This window comes from Ranitomeya imitator, chromosome 2, assembly GCF_032444005.1.
Source record: "Ranitomeya imitator isolate aRanImi1 chromosome 2, aRanImi1.pri, whole genome shotgun sequence".
Classification (NCBI taxonomy): Eukaryota; Metazoa; Chordata; class Amphibia; order Anura; family Dendrobatidae; genus Ranitomeya; species Ranitomeya imitator.
The window spans coordinates 237,058,587-237,080,420 of record NC_091283.1 but is presented as its reverse complement, the minus strand read 5'-3'; the positions used below and the strand labels follow the sequence as shown (position 1 = coordinate 237,080,420).

General features: G+C 42.9%; 1 protein-coding gene across 3 annotated transcripts in view; it reads right to left on the bottom strand.

Moving 5' to 3' along the window:
- Nucleotides 1-14,547: 14,547 nt before the first annotated feature.
- The window catches only part of LOC138662820 (oocyte zinc finger protein XlCOF22-like), a 42,462-nt gene continuing 35,175 nt past the window's right edge, over nt 14,548-21,834 (bottom strand). For 2 of the 3 annotated variants that reach the window (XM_069748782.1, XM_069748784.1), the window contains one exon: nt 14,548-16,829. In XM_069748782.1, coding sequence (XP_069604883.1) covers nt 15,469-16,829 — 1,361 coding nt within the window. In that variant the 3' untranslated portion in view covers nt 14,548-15,468. The remainder of the gene's footprint in view (nt 16,830-21,834) is intronic. The other variant, XM_069748783.1, reaches the window with a different exon arrangement.

Here is a 21,834-nt window from a genome sequence, read left to right as displayed (position 1 = left end):
CGCAGCAAAACTGCAGATATTTTTTACATCTCAATGAAAATGTAAGGCCGGAGTCACACTACAGCGAGATACGGCCGAGTCTCGCAGGTTAAATTCAAGCTCTGGCACCGGCGCTCCGGAGCGGAGCGTGCGGCTCCATGTATTGCTGTGCGGCTGCACGCTCCGCTCTGGAGTGCCGGTGCCAGAGCTTGGTTTTAACCTGCGAGACTCGGCCGTATCTCGCTGTGTGTGATCCCGGCCTAAGGGTGCAGAAACGCTGCAGTTCGGCACAAAAGAAGTGACATGCTGCAGAGAAAAAAAAAAGCTGTGTTTCGGTGCGGCCTTTTCCGCAGCATGTGCACAACAAATCTGCGGCTCCTATAGACTTACATTGGTTGTGCACTACACTGCGGATTTGATGCAATTCCGTACGGCAAAAAACGCTGCGGATCTGCAACGTGTGCACACAGTCTTAGCATTTAGTGAACCTAGCCAAAAAGCCAAGCAAAAAACAAGTGTGGGATTGCACTTTTTTTGCAATTTCATCGCACTTTGAATTTTTTTTCACATTTTCTGTTACACGACATGGTAAAACCAATGGTGTCGTTCAAAAGTAGAACTTGTCCTGCAAAAGATAAGCCCTCACATGGCCATATTGACGGAAACATTATGGCTCTGGAAAGAAGGGGAGCGATAAACGAAAAAAGCTCCAGGGGTGAAGGGGTTTAGAAACATGGATATGGACATATCTATGGAAATAGACATATAGATATATCTGTATGTATCTATCCATCCCATATCTATCTAATTCTATCTGTCTGTCTATCTATCTATCTATCTAATATCTATCTATCTATCTATCTATCTATCTATCTATCTATCTATCATCCATCTATCTATCTATTTATCTATGTAATATCTATCTAATATCTATCTACCTATCTATCTGTGTGTAATGGAGTGTGGGTTGGACAAATGTAAAGAGGAGTTGGACAGAAATGACACCACAAATCTTTTTGAAGAGAGAGGAGGGAGAGGAGGGAGGGGTTTGGGTGTTTTTGGAGTGGGTGTGCTAGGCTCGGGCTTAGTGGCCGGTGCAAAGCATCATGGAACTTGTAGTATTAGAGCACAATGACTCAGGAGAAAGGAAGTTGTCGATTAACCCAAAGAGAGCTGAATCCAGCACTGAAGATGTGCTGCTACAGCATGATAACAGGTAATATTGCTAAATTAAAAACACAGTAGATGTTTTCAGTGGCACATAATAGCAAGATTTATGAAAAAAAAAACAACTTTATAGTAGTGGACAACTTCTTTAACGTGCAAACCACCCTCGGGGCTTAAGGGGTTAAAGAAGGAAACACAAGACGGATTTCTCCAACCCAGGAACCATTTTACTTGGTGTAACCGCGTCACCCTGACAATACCGGGTTCACTGTATACCTATTTATACAGATACAGCTAATGCCGCTCTAAATTAGGAGAAACGTCTGGCACTAATGCATCAAAATGAAAGATATTTATTGAAAATATCAGAGTCCCAAAATTATGTAACGTTTCTATCTAAATTTGGACCTTCTTCAGACTGGGATACATATAATGAAAGAAAAAAAAGAATCTACAATCAGTTATAACACGTCACTGATATTTAGTAACAGGTAATACAGAAATAGAACATCGAGGCTAAATATTATAATGAATGAAGACCTGATGACACTGGACAGCTCATAATGCTATACAATAACTACATTACCAAAGTTGTACATTATTGTATTATTGGGACTATTATATGTTCAATAAATATATTTCATTTTGATGCATTAAGGAGTGCCAGATTTCTCTTCAGATTTATTACTATCACTCCTACCTTCTGTCTCTTCCCCATTATCCCATAGAATGTAAGTCCGCAAGGACAGGGTCCTCTCCCCTCTGTACCAGTCTGTCACTGTAAACCTGTTTACTGTAAAGTATGTAACCCCTTCTCATGTACAGCACCATGGAATAAATGGTGCTATATAAATAAATCATAATAATAATAATTATTACTAGGATTGGTTTCCTTTTTCTGTGCACCCAAATTTTAGAACGGAGTGACGTGTTTTGTGATTGAATATATTTTTACCATTTACACGAGCACTTGTTTTTTTCACTGATTAACGCACCAAGAGTTGTCTGCAATCAGCTTTTCTTATAATGAGACAGATGTGGCCAATATTGTCTCACAAGTTCCCGCATCCAGCGAATTTTTACACATTTCCGGCAGTGAATTTAAATCACGTGATCTGGAAAGAGAATCTCGTCATCTTCTAGGCATGGAGCTTCACAGTGCAACGATTGCTGAATATGTTAGAACACCACGGATTCCAAGAGGCCTCCGAGTATCACTACGTCCTACCTTGTTTCAGGAGAACACTGATTTTTGTCAAAGATTTGAACAGGTGTTAAATGTTCACTAGAAATAATGACATTAACTCTGGAATATCTCAATAAGGAAATCAAAAATGGTCAAGAAAAGATCTCCAATATTGAAGCACAATTGAAGACACTTTAACTAAGGACGAATTTGACTCCATGAAATCCCGCACTAAAGAGAATTTGGACGTTTTTAAACAAGGAATTGAAAAATGTAAACGTCAAAAAAAGTTTTCGTGACACAAGACTATTTGCAAAAAAGAGATTATAGATGGCAAAACCCCACTTTCTCCTCCTACTCCAGTTATCGAAATGATAGGTTCACTGATGGCTCCTCAGCTTCTAGTTCAGACAATTAACGTGCTGGTCCTGGAAGATCTTTTTAGGCTCCAGCAGGAGATACAACCGAAGAAAGACACAAGCCAATGCTTTAGACACCAATCGACATACAATGAACACCAGGTCACAGGTAATAACTCAAATTTGGCAATGAATATCTCGTCAAAATCACTAGGTGCTTCACAGTTATGTCTATTACCAAAGGGATTATCTTATTCACAAACCAATCCGAAAAACACGGAAGCAAATGCCAGTATAAAACTATAAAAACACTTTATTGGAAACAATTTTAATTAAAAAAATACAAATAGGTTAAAAAATGAAGATACTAGTGCACAATATAGCCGCCCAACTGGGTAGTACACCCCTTATGTATACTAAGTATCACCATGAGTTACCACCCATTTGGCTGAACACCACATATATACTAAGGGCTCCTATAAATACATATGATGCCCCACTATGTAAATTCCTTTTGTTCAAAGTGGCTTATCTAAGCCTACAGATCTCCCATGGGTATATTCCCAGGAGGATATAAGATTAACTCTCAGAGACGATCAGGAAGCTATATGTGATGGCGATAATGTACATAGGTAGTTGCTGATAAACTAAAGTGCATAGTGCCAGTATGGGGTCTATCACATGTCCTATTATACATGATATTTAACAGGGCAAAGAAACCACAATGTGACAGACGCCGATGAATCTAAAGAGTCAATTTCACATGAGTACTCAGTGGTTTCAAAGTATATTGCGTACACTAATGATAATACCACCAGCCACAAATAAAGCACACTGTGCTAAACAAGGCAAATGCCAGAGTATATTCTCAATGTGGCGGACACAAATAAAGATTGCATACATTCAGTAATTTGGAGCATACGTCTCCAGTGTAGCGGTATTAGCAGCAACCACAAATGAACTCAGGAAATCAGTCTAAATCAACATAAAAGTAGAAGGGTATACGGCCTAGTTTGGCAGCGTGGGTCCCCGACGTGCGTTTTGCGTTCCACTTCTTCCTGGGGGGTTTACCATGTGTGTGAGCATATCTAACGTGCTTTTATCTACCCATAAATCAGTGGTGGCAGTGGTTTTAGCGGCGCTTCCGCCTACACACCGGGCATGATGTCAGCCCCCGTCGGCGTCACGTGCTGCCGGCACGCACACCTCCATCTGACGCGTCAGGATGAGGGGCGGAGCCAGCAGCAGTATAGACGCGTCTCAAGGACCACCCATACCCGGAAGTCTGCAGAAGCGCTCACCGCTGCATAACGCTGAACCTATGTGTCAGTGCCCTCCATAATGCAGACAGCCGTATCAATTCTAAAGTGAATATTACTACGTGGAGTCCCTAAGAACCTATCTTTAAACATTATAGTGAGATATATTTATGTGTATTTGTGTTTGTTATATTAAGCAGCAAATGTGCAGCCCACCCTAAGCGTCTAAATTAACCCATGAGATATAAGTGAGTAAAGTAAAATGAATGAGTGTCTACACTATCAATTATATTATATTAATAAATGGTGTAATAGGCATAAAAAGTGATATACAATAAGCCTACCCAGGCATGGACCAATGATACCATTAACATAGAAAGTCGGATGGAGGTGTGCGCGCTGGCAGCACGTGACGCCGACGGGGGCTGACATCATGCCCGGAAGCGCCGCTAAAACCACTGCCACCGCTGATTTATGGGTAGATAAACGCACGTTAGATATGCTCACACACAGTAAACCCCCCAGGAAGAAGCGGAACGCGAAACGCGCGTCGGTGACCCACGCTGCCAAACTAGGTCGTATACCCTTCTACTTTTAAGCTTCAATTTACTGAATGTATGCAATCTTTATTTGTGTCCGCCACATTGAGATTATACTCTGGCATTTGCCTTGTTTAGCACAGTGCCAAAAAAAGAAAAGATTGGACTAGCAAGAGCCTGCACAACCACATAAAGTGAAAAATCACAAACTTTTATTAACACCGCCAAAAAACATATAAAAACAATTAAAACCATGTAGTATATACGCGTAACACCCCCATTCCTAGACAATGCAAATGCCAAATCACCTTACAAATATATCACAGAAAAGAGCATAAAGCAATGATGTTATATATAATGTGAAAATGACATTATCTACCCTCATACACATATAACCAGCCAATATTGGGAAAATTGTATCAAAAATAGACAATTTAGGACCACAAAAGATTATCCTTGGTCCCATATAATAAACCCATATACAACCTGGTAAATAGTCCTGGCGTTGCAACAATATCGTCAGGTGTAGTCAGGGTGGACTTAGAAAGAATAGGGTCTAGAATGTGCATAGAACCTATTATGTAGCATGTTATAGGACAGAGGGAAGGTAGAATAAAAGCTTCTGGATCAAAATAACAAGGCCGGCATCAGCGCCATAAATAACCAGTATGAAGCCGGAATGGGGTGTGAGGGAAGAGCCCCACGCGTATCGCTGCCGCAGCAGCTTCTTCAGGGGAAGTGTGTTTGTGGTGAACAAACCCAGCTTAAATATAAATTGCAATCAAATAAAGGACGTACCGCTGTGCTGCAGTGAGGATGGGAGGCATGTATCAGAAAAAGCGCCGGCCGCATGGAGAACTAATCCGGCGGAAGTATGTGCAGTCTCCATGGAGAAGGTTTGCACATGCAGACTCGTGGCTCACGTTTGAGCTGTGTTGCGCACGCGCGGGCAGCAAGAGGAATACAGGGGAGAGAAGGGGGAAAGAGGAGCGCAGATGGATGTAAAGGCAGCACTAGAGGAAAAGGCTGCGAAGCGTGGAGTGGATTTAACTAGGATAACACATACATAATGTATGAGAGTGATGGCTATGGGCAAGGAGCCTAAAGGGGAAGAAAAACGGTCATAAAGTTAATACATATTCTTCCCATTTTATTGAAATTTGTGGACGAATCGAGCTTCCAACGGATTTCCTTTTGGTGACTTGTGACGTCGAGTCACTCTACTCCAACATCAACCATAAGGATGGGATCGAGGCAGTAGCCCATTTCCTGAACAAAAATAGATCCACTGATCGTGGGCATGACTCCTTCCTCCTGGACCTGTTGGCATTCGTTCTCCGTCACAATTTTTTCCTCTTTGATAGGGTCTTTTTTCTACAAAGGTCAGGTGTGGCGATGGGAGCGAAATGCGCACTGGCCTATGTGAACACCTTTTCAGGCTGGTGGGAAGAGAAACATGTGTATCCTTTGCCGGCATTTAACGATCATGTACATTCTTTATATCGCTTTATAGATGATATATTTTTCCTGTGGAGAGGTACAAGGAAAGATTCTATTGAATTCCTTAGTGGTCTGAACCTCAATTCCAATAATATCTTCCTCACTTATTCCATCTCTAATAGTGACGTCACCTTTCTGGATTTGAAGATATTTGTACAAGAAAATCGTTTGGCTACAGATCTCTTCCGGAAGCCCACCGCAACTAATGCACTTTTGAACTTCTCTAGTTTCCATCCCTGGCATACAAAGGTGGGTGTACCCACGGGACAGTTTTTACGTGTCAGACGTAACTGTACCCTTGACTGTGATTTTTGAACACAGGCCCGGGATCTTACGGACCGCTTCAGACAAAGGGGCTACCCTAATCGTGTGATCTCTACAGCTTTCCAACGGGCCAGACAACATGATCAGAGATCGCTTTTATCATCTAAGGGACATTGCCAGTAGACACAAACAAGATTCATTACGGATTATAATAGTAACTGGAAGCAGGTTAGTGATATTCTCTCCAGACACTGTCAGATTCTCCGGGCGGATACTCAAACTATGGAAATCACCAGCAACAGACCATTACTGACAGCAAGAAGGGCACCAAACTTGAGGGACTTACTTACCAAGAGCCACTTCACAAGCCCAACGGTGAGGCTAAACAGAGGCATTATTTTAAAGGGTTCATTTCCATGTGGGGATTGCAATATCTGTCCCCACATGGTCCCAAATCGGGACACTTTCGTGCATCCAACTAGACTTAGCAGACACCCTTTAAAGACCTACATCAATTGCAAGTCTAGGGATGTAATTTATGCCCTTATTTGCCCCTGTGACATGGTATATGTTGGGCAAACCTCTCAGGAACTGAGGAAGCGGGCCCAGAAACACATATCCACTGTACACCTAGCCTCTTCGGACTTGAAGAAAGCAAAAACCCTCACCCCAGTGGCCGCACAGTTCTTAACGGGGCTCTCCTGTAAATCTTAGGGTTGTGGGCCTACAGAAGCTTGCCCCCAACGAAAGAGGGGGGCAATAGATGTAAACTCCTCCTACAAATTGAATCTAGATGGATTTTCCAGCTCCAATCAGTGACACCTTTAGGATTAAATGAGGAGCTTCTTTTTACGGGCTTCTTGGGATAGTTGAGAAGCAGTGGGTATGTGACTTTACATTTTTACTTATCCATACTAACAAAATATAATTTTTCCCCCCCTTTTTTCTTGCCCAACATCCATCAGGCCCGTTGGGCTATGTATTGGACATTTTTGGAGAAAAGCAGGACGGTGATAAATGGCTTTTTTTTCTTTCTTCATATGACCTGGAAACATTCTGGACTGTGGGTGATCAATGAGCCAAGCATAGGGGACTAAGGACATCATGAACTTTAACAATGGAGGATATTGGTGGAAATTGGAGAGGTATCCTTCACTACACTGAAGGACCATAGTCTTCTGGTTTTCGACAATGGACAATTTACTCCCCTCCGGACGACTGAAGAGGAAGAAAAAGAACTCTTTATATTGACCCTTGGTTTCATACCATAACTCTTTGGTTATATACGTTCACTCCTATGCTTGTTCCGATTGTACCGGCGCCCTTATTCATTATAATGTTAATAACCAATGATAATAAATAAAAAACACCTTGCATCATGTGGGGGTTTTCTTGTATATTTTATATATATATTTATTTATATATATATTTTTTATTATTGTTTATTCATCTACATGTGTAAATTAATTATTATTCACCTAATTACTTTATTATGCATTATTTATCTATAGATTTCTCATATATTTCAGATGTTTAATCTTGGTTATATGGAGTTTTCTTTTATATATGTATTAACTTTATGACCGTTCTTTTTCCCCTTTAGGCTCCTTGCCCATAGCCATCACTCTCATACATTATGCATGTGTTATCTGTTATGACCTGGTGGTTAGGAGCACCAGGAATGACCTGATAGTTAAAACTCATACAGGACAAGCTCTGGGATGTGGGAGCTCTGCTGACCGCAATCCGTAATCCTATCACACACACTAGAAATAGCCGTGGAGCGCTCCTGACGCTCCCTAGGCGCCTCGTCACAGCCTAAGAGCTAGCTAGCCCTAGAGATAGAAAATAAAGCCTACCTTGCCTCAGAGAAATTCCCCAAAGGAAAAGCCAGCCCCCCACATATATTGACAGTGAGTAAAGATGAAAGTCACAAACGCAGAAATGAAACAGGTTTCAGCAAAGGGAGGCCAGACTTACTAAATAGACAGAGGATAGGAAAGGTAGCTTTGCGATCAGCACAAAAAACTACAAAAGACCACGCAGAGTGTGCAAAAAGACCTCCGCTCCGACTAACGGTGCGGAGATGCCACTCTGCATCCCAGAGCTTCCAGCTAGCAAGACAAAATCATGATATCCAGCTGGACAAGAAAACAATGAACAAATTAGATACAATCAGGAACTTAGCTTCTGCTGGAGTAGACAGGTCACCAGAAAGATCCAAGAGCGAACTGAACCAATGCAGAAACATTGACAGCTGGCATGGAGTAACGATCTAAGTGGAGTTAAATAGAGAAGCCAACCAAAGGATAAACCACGTCACCTGTGTAAGGAACCTCAGAAGCAGCAGCTCCACTGACAGCCACCAGAGGGAGCCCACGGACAGAACTCACCGAAGTACCATTCACGACCACAGGAGGGAGCTTGACAACAGAATTCACAACAGTTATCCTAGTTAAATCCACTCCACGCTTCGCAGCCTTTTCCTCTAGTGCTGCCTTTTCATCCATCTGCGCTCCTCTTTCCCCTTTCTCTCCCCTGCATTCCTCTTGCTGCCCGCGCGTGCGCAACACAGCTCAAACGTGAGCCACGAGTGCGCATGTGCAAACCTTCTCCATGGAGACTGCACATACTTCCGCCGGATTACTTCTCCATGCGGCTGGCGCTTTTTCTGATACATGCCTCCCATCCTCACTGCAGCACAGCGGTACGTCCTTTATTTGATTGCAATTTATATTTAAACTGGGTTTGTTCACCACAAACACACTTCCCCGTAAGAAGCTGCTGCGGCAGCGATACGCGTGGGGCTCTTTCCTCACACCCCATTCCGGCTTCATTCTGGTTATTTATGGCGCTGATGCCGGCCTTGTTATTTTGATCCAGAAGCCTTTATTCGACCTTCCCTCTGTCCTATAACCTGCTACATAATAGGTTCCATGCACATTCTAGACCCTATTCTTTCTAAGTATCAAATATTAATTGTAAAGCTGCACCCTATAATGGCAATGTCTCTATGGACAGCAGAGTGCACGTCCTCACCAGGGAATCCATCCCAGTAGGTAAATCCAGAAGCTTGAAAAAGGTCCACGGACCGAAACGTTGCAGATGGCAGAATAAATACGGGAGCTGTTTTTTTCACAATTGCTGTGGTGCTGTCCTTCTCTTCATGCGCTCCTATTCTTTCTAAGTCCACCCTGACTACACCTGACGATATTGTTGCAACGCCAGGACTATTTACCAGGTTGTATATGGGTTTATTATATGGGACCAAGGATAATCTTTTTTGGTCCTAAATTGTTTATTTTTTATACAATTTTCCAAATATTGGCTGGTTATATGTGTATGAGGGTAGATAATGTCATTTTCACATTATATATAACATCATTGCTTTATGCTCTTTTCTGTGATATATTTGTAAGGTGATTTGGCAGTTGCATTGTCTAGGAATGGGGGTGTTACGTGTATATACTACATGGTTTTCATTGTTTTTATATGTTTTTTTGTGGTGTTAATAAAAGTTTGTTATTTTTCACTTTATGTGGTTGTGCAGGCTCTTGCTAGTCCAATCTTTTCTTCTTTTGGTTATGTACGTATATGGACTAGGCATTATACTATATACTATTTATGACTTGGAATTAACCAGAGTGCACCCTTCTTTGTAATATAAAATATATTGTTTAGCACAGTGCACTTTATTTGTGGCTGGTGATATTATCATTAGTGTACGCAATATACTTTGAAGCCACTGAGTACTCATGTGAAATTAACTCTTTAGATTCATCTGCGTCTGTCACATTGTAATTATATTGCGGTTTCTTTGCCCTTTTAAGTATCATGTAAAATAGGACTTGTGATAGACCCCATACTAGCACTATGCACTTTACCTTGTGGAATTAGTTTATCAGCAGCTACCTATGTACATTATCGCCATCACATATAGCTTCCTGATCGTCTATGACAGTTAATCTTATATCCTCCTGGGAATATACCCATGGGAGATCTGTAGGCTTAGATAAGCCACTTTGGACAAAAGGAATTTACATAGTGGGGCATCATGTGTATTTATAGGAGCCCTTAGTATATATGTGGTGTTCAGCCCAATGGGTGGTAACTCATGGTGATACTTAGTATACATAAGGGTTGTACTACCAGTTGGACGGCTATATTGTGCACTAGTATCTTCATTTTTTTAACCTATTTGTATTTTTTTATTAAAATTGTTTCCAATAAAGTGTTTACATTTCATACTGGCATTTGCTTCCGTTTTTTTCGGATTGGTTTGTGAATAAGATAACTGTGAAGCACCTAGTGATTTTGACGAGATATTCATTGCCAAATTTGAGTTATTACCTGTGACCTGGTGTTCATTGTATGTCGATTGGTTTCTAAAGCATTGGCTCCTCCTCCTTGTATCTTTCTTCGGTTGTATCTCCTGCTGGAGCCTAAAAAGATCTACATGGACCAGCACGTTGATTATCTGAACTAGAAGCTGAGGAGCCATCAGTGAACCTATCATTTCAATAACCGGAGTAGGAGGAGAAAGTGGGGTTTTGCCATCTATAAACTCTTTTTTGCAAATAGTCTTGTGTGTCACGAAAACTTTTTTTGACGTTTACATTTTTTCAGTTTCTTGTTTAAAAACGTCCAAATTCTCTTTAGTGCGGGATTTCATGGAGTCAAATTCGTCCTTAAAGTGTCTTCAATTGTGCTTCAATATTGGAGATCTTTTCTTGACCATTTTTGATTTCCTTATTGAGATATTCCAGAGTTAATGTCATTATTTCTAGTGACCATTTATTTAACACCTGTTCAAATCTTTGACAAGAATCAGTGTTCTCCTGAAACAAGGTAGGACGTAGTGATACTCGGAGGCCTCTTGGAATCCGTGGTGTTCCAACATATTCAGCAATCGTTGCACTGTGAAGCTCCAGGCCTAGAAGATGACGAGATTCTCTCTCCAGATCACGTGATTTAAATTCACTGCTGGAAATGTGTAAAAATTTGCTGGATGCGGGAACTTGTGAGACAATATTGGCCACATCTGTCTCATTATAAGAAAAGCTGATTGCAGACATCTCTTGGTACGTTAATCAGTGAAAATACGGGGGCTCGTGTATATGGTAAAAATATATTCAATCACAAAACACGTCACAACGTTCTAAAATTTGGGTGCACAGAAGAAGGATACCGATGCTAGTAATAAATCTGAAGAGAAATCTGGCACTCCTTAATGCATCAAAATGGAAGATATTTATTGAACATATAATAGCCCCAATAATACAATAATGCACAAATTTGGTAGTTTAGTTATTGTATAGCATTGTGAGCTCTCCAGAGTCATCAGGTCCTGATTCATTAGAATATTTAGCCTCGATGTTCTATTTCTGTTGTATACCTGTTACCAAATATCAGTGACGTGTTATAACTGATTGTAGATTCTTTTTTGATTTGTTTCGTTATATGTATCTCAATCTAAAGAAGGTTCAAATTTGGACCAAAATGTTACATAATTTTGTGACTGATATTTTCAATAAATATCTTTCATTTTGATGCATTAGTGCCAGATTTTTCTCCTAATTTAGAGCGGCATTAGCTGTATCTGTATAAATAGGTATAAAGTGAACCCGGCATTGTCAGGGTGGCAATGCAGTCTGTGGCAGAGGGGGGTAAGTGCCGGCACGGTAATAAATTGTGTTATTTCCAGCTTCACAGAAGGACAATAACACCATAGAAATGATAATAATAGGCCTCAGTTATATCTGTCTACAAGGAAAACTGTTGCTCACAGCAACCAATCACAGCTCAGCATTGATCTTCTAAACAGCTCTGGTGAAATGAAAGATGCTTAGTGATTGGTTGATGTGGTCAACACATGCAGTGAAAGCTGTTGTGGTCAAGATGATGTGCCTATGAAATATATACATTAGATATTATATACACTGCTCAAAAAAAGTAAAAGGAACATTTAAACAACAGAATATAACTCCAAGTAAATCAAACTTCTGTGAAATCAAACTGTCCACTTAGGAAGCAACACTGATTGACTATCAATTTCACGTGCTGCTGTGCAAATGGAATAGACAACAGATGGAAATTATTGGCAATTATCAAGACACATTCAATAAAGGGGTGGTTCTGCAGGTGGAGACCACAGACATCTCAGTACCAATTCTTTCTGGCTAATGTTTTGGTCACTTTTGAATGTTGGTTGTGCTTTCACACTCGTAGCATGAGACAGATTCTACAACCTACACAAGTGGCTCAGGTAGTGGAGCTCATCCAGGATGGCACATCAATGCGATCTGTGGCAAGATGGTTTTCTGTGTCTGTTAGCGTAGTGTCCAGAGGCTGGAGGCGCTACCAGGAGACAGGCCAGTACACCAGGACATGTGGAGGGGGCCGTAGGAGGGCAACAACCCAGCAGCAAGACCGCTACCTCAGCCTTTATGCAAGGAGGAACAGGAGGGGCACTGCCAGATCCCTGCAAAATGACCTCCAGCAGGCCACAAATGTGCATGTGTCTGCACAAACGGTTAGAAACCGACTCCATGAGGATGGAGCGCCCGACGTCCACAGATGGGGGTTGTGCTCACAGACCCACACCATGCAGGACGCTTGGCATTTGCCACAGAACACCAGGATTGGCAAATTCACCACTAGCGCCCTGTGCTCTTCACAGATGAAAGCAGGTTCACACTGAGCACATGTGAGAGACATGACAGGGTCTGGAGACGCCGTGGATTGCAATCTGCTGCCTGCAATGTCCTTCAGCATGACCGTTTTGGCAGTGGGTCAGTAATGGTGTGGGTTGGCATTTTTTTTGGATGGCCGCACAGCCCTCCATGTGTTCACCAGAGGTAGCCTGACTGCCATTAGGTACCAAGATGAGATCCTCAGACCCCTTTTGAGACCGTATGATGGTGCGGTTGGCCCTGGGTTCCGCCTAATGCAGGACTAATGCCAGACCTCATGTGGCTGGAGTGTGTCAACAGTTCCTGCAAGATGAAGGCATTAAAGCTATGGACTGGCCCGTCCGTTCCCCAGACCTGAATCCAACACATCTGGGACATCATATCTTGCTCCATCCACCAATGTCATGTTGCACCACCACAGACTGTCCAGGAATACTCTGGAACTCTCTACCCCAACACATCAGACTCTCGCCTACCATAGAAATCTTCAAAAAGAACCTGAAGACTCACCTCTTCCGACAAGCCTACAGCCTGCAGGGATCCTGAAGTTACTGAACCGCCGCACAACCTGCCCTACCCTCTCCTAGTGTTTCATCACCCATCCCCTGCAGACTGTGAGCCCTTGCGGGCAGGGTCCTCCCTCCTTATGTACCTGTGTGCCTTATTTGCTCATGTTTAAGGTATTTGTCTATATTTGCCCCATTATCACATGTAAAGCGCCATGGAATAAATGTATAATAATAATAATTGGCGGATGCTTTAGTAAAGGTTTTGGAGGAGATCCCTCTGGAGACCATCCGCCGCCTCATCAGGAGCATGCCCAGTCATTGTAGGGAGGTGACACAGGCACGTGGAGGCCACACACACACTACAGAGCATAATTTCCTTGTCTTGAGGCATTTCCACTGAAGTTGGATCAACCTGCAATTTGATTTTCAATTTTGATTTTGAGCATCATTCCAACTCCAGACCTCCATGGTATATTAGTTATGATTTACATTGATCATTTTTAGGTTTTACTGTTCTCAACGCATTCCACTATATAACGAATAAAGATTTACAACTGGAATATTTCAGTCAGTGATATCTAGGATGTGCGATTTTAGTGTTCCCTTTATTTTTTTGAGCAGTGTATTTATTAGATATATATATATATATATATATTTTAGATATTTATTGTATGGGGCTTTGCGTGTGGAATGGGTGTGGCTATGTGGAGTGGGCGTGGCTTCATACACACACATACATATATGTATGTATACAGGATTGATTACCACTTATGTCTCTGTAAAAACAATCCCCTTTAACGCCTTTCCAACATCAGGCATGTTGGACTACTTTCCTTTGATGTCGGCTCCAGTGCTGAGCCACATCTTTTCTGGTACGTCAGCAAGAGCACCGGAAATCCCACCCAGTCACATGATCGCGGGTCACTGATGGGTTGGCATTACAACAAGAGGTCTCCCCTTGAAGTCTACGGTTGTCACTGCCGGATTGCTATGATCGCCGCCCACTAGCCGAAAACGTAGGAACCATGGACCGTCTCGCCGAACTCCCGCTCTCCTTTTAACATGGGCAAAATGCTAATCAGGCAACACAGGGTGACGGTAAAACAGTGTGGCATAGCTTTATTGAACCACAAAACAGGCAGATAACATGGTGCACATTAGAGTCTCACCCTTCCGCTGACTCACCTGGATACTAGCAGCTGTGACTACAGATCTTCCAGGGACGCAACCTCACCTGTGGCACGCACACAGAGAGGAGGTAACGACAAGCGTAGGAAGATGCCAGTCCACACAAGGCCAGTTGATCCTAGGATCACAACCTGGCTTCAAATTCCAGGGTCGGTTACTCCACCTGTGGCACGCATGCAGAGAGGAGGTAATGACAAGCGTAGGAAGATGACAGTCCATACAAGGCCAGTTGATCTGAGGATCACAACCTGGCTTCATATTCCAGGGTCGGTTACTCCACCTGTATTTTGAAATACTATCTATTCCTGAAACTGGAGTGGCTTATAAACTTACAAAGTATTTAGTTTGAGGTCTGGGATCTGCCAATATGTGGTTGGTTTTCTGACTGTTTCGGATAACATGATACATGACTTTAGTTTTTTTTTGTCTAGTCTCGCTTGAATATAGGTCAATATTAAATAGTCTCCTGAGGAGTTGCTTTTGGTGAGGACGATGAAACCCGTAGAAATGAGAGGCTTGGAGAGCGAGTGTGTATACGTCACCTCACCCTATATACTCAACTGTGGGGAACATGTTTTTTCTATTTGTCACCTACTGAATAACCTTCAGGGGGTGAATTATGGGTATAGTTTTACATTTGGAATTAATAAAGTTTAGTTTTATCCTTTTGTCAGCAAACATGAGGAATGACAGGAGACAACTCATTTAAAAAGATTCAATTTTGGTTAAAACTATTCCAACATTATGAACATAAAAAAGGCTTCTCCCCTATGTGACGTATCTGATGTTTATTAACAGTTTATTTCCAAGTAAAATATTTCCCACATTAGGAAAATGTAAAAGTTTTCTCCTCTGTGTGACTGCACTGATGTCTAACAAGAAGCGATTTCCATTTAAAACATTTCCCACATTCTGAACAGGAAAAAGGCTTCTCCCCTGTATGAGTTCTCTGGTGACTAACCAAATATGATTTCTGGCTAAAACATTTCCCACATACTGAACACGAAAAAGGCTTCTCCCCTGTATGAGTTCTCTGGTGACTCACCAAATATGATTTCTGGCTAAAACATTTCCCACATGCTGAACACGAAAAAGGCTTCTCCCCTGTGTGAGTTCTCTGGTGACTAACCAAATATGATTTCTGGCTAAAACATTTCCCACATACTGAACACGAAAAAGGCTTCTCTCTTGTGTGAGTTCTTTGGTGTGTAACAAGACTCCTTTTCTGGTTAAAACATTTCCCACATTCTGAACAGGAAAAAGGCTTCTCCCCTGTGTGAGATATTTGGTGTGTAACAAGACTCCCTTTCTGGTTAAAACATTTCCCACATTCTGAACATAAAAAAGGCTTCTCCCCTGTGTGAGATATTTGGTGTCTAACAAGACTCTCTTTGAAGGTAAAACATTTCCCACATTCTGAACAGGAAAAAGGCTTCTCCCCTGTGTGAGTTCTCTGGTGACAAACAAGAAGCACTTTCAATTTAAAACATTTCCCACATTCTGAACATGAATAAGGTTTCTCCCCTGTGTGAGTTCTGTGGTGATTAACCAAATCTGATTTCCATTTAAAACCTTTCCCACATTCTGAACATGAATAAGGCTTCTCCCCTGTGTGAGTTCTATGGTGATTTACCAATTCTGATTTCCATTTAAAACATTTCCCACATTCTGAACATGAATAAGGCTTCTCCCCTGTGTGAGTTCTATGGTGATTAACCAAATCTGATTTCCATTTAAAACATTTCCCACATTCTGAACATGAAAAAGGCTTCTCCCCTGTGTGAGTTCTTTGGTGCTTAACAAGATGCCATTTCTTGTTAAAACATTTCCCACATTCTAAACATGAAAAAGGCTTCTCCCCTGTGTGAGTTCTTTGGTGCATAACAAGATGCCATTTCTTGTTAAAACATTTCCCACATTCTGAACATGAAACTGACTTATTTGCTTTAGGGGCAGTTTGTTTTTTAATGCCTCTTTTGTGACTTTGATTTTCCTTAGTAGCCAGTAATGAATCAGAAGATGGGACGTGTTTCATAGGATCAGATGATAGATCTTTGCTGTGAATGGATGATGATATATATGGAGTAACAGCAATCACTTCAGTTGTATCTTGTAGGATCTCAAGATCATCAGATTTAAAAATTGAAGATGTCAACTGTCCCTCTGATCTCCTGGTACAGTCATCTGCTAAGATAAAAAACAATTTTTTAATAACATATCCTTGAGTTTTATATTTTTGAACATTTCTACTTAAACTGTCCATAAAAATGGCAAGCGATGTAAAAAACTTTAATTATTTACCAAGACAATGACAGTTCACAGTCTAATAGAAAACCTTGTTGGATGAACCAGTAGTGCATGGTGTTCAATTGTTTGTTCATTCTGCCTCCCAAATGTTGAATAAAAAGAAACCAATCAATGTTATGTAGGCAAAAATAATGCAGGAAAAGACTTGAAAAAATCCAGCTCCAGGAGAAAGAAATAATATTTTTGGTAAAATCCAACTTTATTAAGAATATAATGATAAAAAAACTGAAACTGATTCAGTGAGGGCTGTTACGTGATCCTTTTGTCAGCCACTTGTTATTGGGATTTTTTATCATTATATTCTTCATAAAGTTGGATTTTCCCCAAAACACGGGTATTACATACCTGGTAATGTGTTTTTTCATGAGACATGACGGCACCACGAGAGACGGGATCCACCTATCAAGGACAGGAAACCTTCAAGATAAATGGGTGGCTCCTCTCTCCACATCAGTTGTTTTACAGAGTACGAGAGGAACTCCGCTGGTTAGTGTACACATAAATAATACATCCTATACGGTTCTATTCACCGATATCCCAGGGAGTGTATAATACAAATAATGCTAATAATGCACCCAACTAATGACGTGATCAAAAGGGTGGGAATATAAGGGTGCCGTCATGTCTCATGAAAAAACACATTACCAGGTATGTAATACCTGTGTTTTTCCATCATACATGACGGAACCACGAGAGAGTTACAGAGATTTGTATTCTCTTCAGGGAGGGATTACTGCTTGTAACACTCTTCTCCCAAATGTGAGATCAGTGGTAGCAGATAGGTCTAGCCTATAATGTTTAAAAAATGTAGACGGAGAGGACCAAGTGGCCGCCTTACAGATTTGGTCGATGGTAGCATCTGCTGTCTCCAACCACGACGTCGCCATGGCCCTCGTTGAATGGGCTTTCAGACCCTGTGGAACAACCCTGCCTGCACTACTATACGCTAGAATAATGGCCTCTCTCACCCATCTAGCAATAGTTTGTTTTGAGGCTTTAAGGCCCTTCCTTGACCCCTGGAACGAAACAAATAAAGCCCGCTGTTTCCGCCAGGATTTTGTCATTTCTAAATACTGTAGGATACATCTCCTGACATCTAGGCAATGGAGTCTCTCCTCTTTCTTGTTACTAGGATTGGGACAGAAAGCGGGTAGGGTTATATCCTGAGCCCTATGGAATCTCGATACCACTTTGGGGAGATATGCCGGATCTAATTTTAATACAACCCTATTGTCCATAATTTTTGTGTAAGGGGGGTCAGCTGAGAACGCGTGTAGATCCCCCACCCTACGGGCCGATGTAAGTGCCACTAACAAAGCTGTCTTTAATGTCAGTACTTTATCTAATGTTGTATTTAACGGCTCAAAGGGGCTTTCTATCAAAGCTGTCAACACTAAATTTAGATCCCATGGTGGAGGAGTAGGGGATGGAACAGAGTCAGCTCTACTACAAGCTCGGATGAACCTCACCACCCACCTATTGCTTGCCAGGTCACAGTTGAATAAGGCTGCTATGGCTGAAATGTGTACTTTGAGGGTACTAACAGCTAATCCCAGATCTAAGCCCTTTTGCAGGAACTCCAGTATTGCCACTATCGGGACCTCCCCTTCATGTATTGGCCCTGAGCTGGAGAGGAATTTCTTCCATATTCTCCCATAGATCTTGGTCGTTACTGGTTTTCTGCTACTGAGCAAGGTGGATATTAAACCAGCTGAGAACCCTTCTTTCTCTAACAACGACCGTTCAAATGCCAGGCTGTCAAATGTAGCCCAGAATTCTGTGGGTGGTTGAAGGGACCCTGTGTTAGAAGGTCCTGGTCTTCCAGAACCCACGGGTCCGTCACTGACATCACTCTCAGCCAGTAAAACCATGGTCTTTTCGGCCAGAAGGGAGCTATCACAATTACCCTGGCCTTGTCCTCCCTGATCTTCTTCAGAACTGCTGGGATTAGACATATCGGTGGGAAGGCATACAGGAGTCCTGACGTCCATTCTATGCTGAAGGCGTCTACTGCCAACGGCCTGTTTGCTGGGTTCAGGGAGCAGAACTTTTGAACTTTTTTGTTGGCTTTTGAGGCAAAGAGGTCTACACTGTGTCTTCCCCACATGTGCACTATCCGTTGAAAAATTGACTTTTTTAGGGACCATTCTTCTTGCCTCAAGTGGTTCCTGCTTAAAAAGTCTGCCATTATATTGTCCACACCTCGAATATGCAGGGCCGATAATGAAAGGAAATGCCTTTTTGGCTAGAGTCATGAGAATTCTGGTTATGTGCATCAGTGACCGAGAACGGGCGCCCCCCTGGTGGTTCACGTATGCGACCGCTGTTCGGTTGTCCGATAGGACTCTCACATGATGCCCTGTCAAGTGTGGAAGTAATCTCTCTAGCGCCTTTTCTATTGCTAGGAGTTCCCACTCATTTGAGGATAGATTTTTCTCCTCTTGAGCCCAGGGGTCTTGGACCCATAGTGTGTCTGAGTGAGCTCCCCATCCCCATGGACTGGCGTCCGTTGTGATTACCTTGGAGGCTGTGTATGTCCAGGGAACTCCTCTCAGAGATGACTCTACCTGTAACCACCATCTGAAAACCAGGGATTCAAGCTTCAGGAGGCTAATTTGCATATTCCAGGTGCCTTCTGGGAGAAGCGAAGTCTCCCTAAGCTAGAAGATCGTTGGGTACAGCCGGGACCAGCTGCTTCGAAAGCATCACCAAACCAGGGATTCAAGCTTCAGGAGGCTAATTTGCATATTCCAGGTGCCTTCTGGGAGAAGCGAAGTCTCCCTAAGCTAGAAGATCGTTGGGTACAGCCGGGACCAGCTGCTTCGAAAGCATCACCAAACCAGGGATTCAAGCTTCAGGAGGCTAATTTGCATATTCCAGGTGCCTTCTGGGAGAAGCGAAGTCTCCCTAAGCTAGAAGATCGTTGGGTACAGCCGGGACCAGCTGCTTCGAAAGCATCACCAAACCAGGGATTCAAGCTTCAGGAGGCTAATTTGCATATTCCAGGTGCCTTCTGGGAGAAGCGAAGTCTCCCTAAGCTAGAAGATCGTTGGGTACAGCCGGGACCAGCTGCTTCGAAAGCATCACCAAACCAGGGATTCAAGCTTCAGGAGGCTAATTTGCATATTCCAGGTGCCTTCTGGGAGAAGCGAAGTCTCCCTAAGCTAGAAGATCGTTGGGTACAGCCGGGACCAGCTGCTTCGAAAGCATCACCAAACCAGGGATTCAAGCTTCAGGAGGCTAATTTGCATATTCCAGGTGCCTTCTGGGAGAAGCGAAGTCTCCCTAAGCTAGAAGATCGTTGGGTACAGCCGGGACCAGCTGCTTCGAAAGCATCACCAAACCAGGGATTCAAGCTTCAGGAGGCTAATTTGCATATTCCAGGTGCCTTCTGGGAGAAGCGAAGTCTCCCTAAGCTAGAAGATCGTTGGGTACAGCCGGGACCAGCTGCTTCGAAAGCATCACCAAACCAGGGATTCAAGCTTCAGGAGGCTAATTTGCATATTCCAGGTGCCTTCTGGGAGAAGCGAAGTCTCCCTAAGCTAGAAGATCGTTGGGTACAGCCGGGACCAGCTGCTTCGAAAGCATCACCAAACCAGGGATTCAAGCTTCAGGAGGCTAATTTGCATATTCCAGGTGCCTTCTGGGAGAAGCGAAGTCTCCCTAAGCTAGAAGATCGTTGGGTACAGCCGGGACCAGCTGCTTCGAAAGCATCACCAAACCAGGGATTCAAGCTTCAGGAGGCTAATTTGCATATTCCAGGTGCCTTCTGGGAGAAGCGAAGTCTCCCTAAGCTAGAAGATCGTTGGGTACAGCCGGGACCAGCTGCTTCGAAAGCATCACCAAACCAGGGATTCAAGCTTCAGGAGGCTAATTTGCATATTCCAGGTGCCTTCTGGGAGAAGCGAAGTCTCCCTAAGCTAGAAGATCGTTGGGTACAGCCGGGACCAGCTGCTTCGAAAGCATCACCAAACCAGGGATTCAAGCTTCAGGAGGCTAATTTGCATATTCCAGGTGCCTTCTGGGAGAAGCGAAGTCTCCCTAAGCTAGAAGATCGTTGGGTACAGCCGGGACCAGCTGCTTCGAAAGCATCACCAAACCAGGGATTCAAGCTTCAGGAGGCTAATTTGCATATTCCAGGTGCCTTCTGGGAGAAGCGAAGTCTCCCTAAGCTAGAAGATCGTTGGGTACAGCCGGGACCAGCTGCTTCGAAAGCATCACCAAACCAGGGATTCAAGCTTCAGGAGGCTAATTTGCATATTCCAGGTGCCTTCTGGGAGAAGCGAAGTCTCCCTAAGCTAGAAGATCGTTGGGTACAGCCGGGACCAGCTGCTTCGAAAGCATCACCAAACCAGGGATTCAAGCTTCAGGAGGCTAATTTGCATATTCCAGGTGCCTTCTGGGAGAAGCGAAGTCTCCCTAAGCTAGAAGATCGTTGGGTACAGCCGGGACCAGCTGCTTCGAAAGCATCACCAAACCGCGCGCCTTACGGCGCGCGAATTTTTGCCTGTAGGACATTATTGTAAGAGAGCTTAGCTGAGTAGATTACACAAGAAGGAAAACACACAGCAAGTCAGCAGGATCTAGGAGCAACATGGCAGATGTGACAACCTACATGGTGAGCTGCAGCATGTGCTACATGTTCACAGATCGACCAGAAGAAGAATCCAATTTCACCTGTCAGAAGTGTAGACTAGTGGCCCTTTTAGAAGAAAAGGTGCGGGGTCTGGAAGAAAGAATAGCAACTTTGAAACTCATCAAAGAGAATGAAGACTTTCTAGACAGAACAGAAGCATCTCTACTGGTCACAGAAGGTGCAAAAGTGTCAGAGAACCTCCAAAAGCAGATGAGTGGAAGCATGTGACCAAAAGAAGCAAGAAGACCA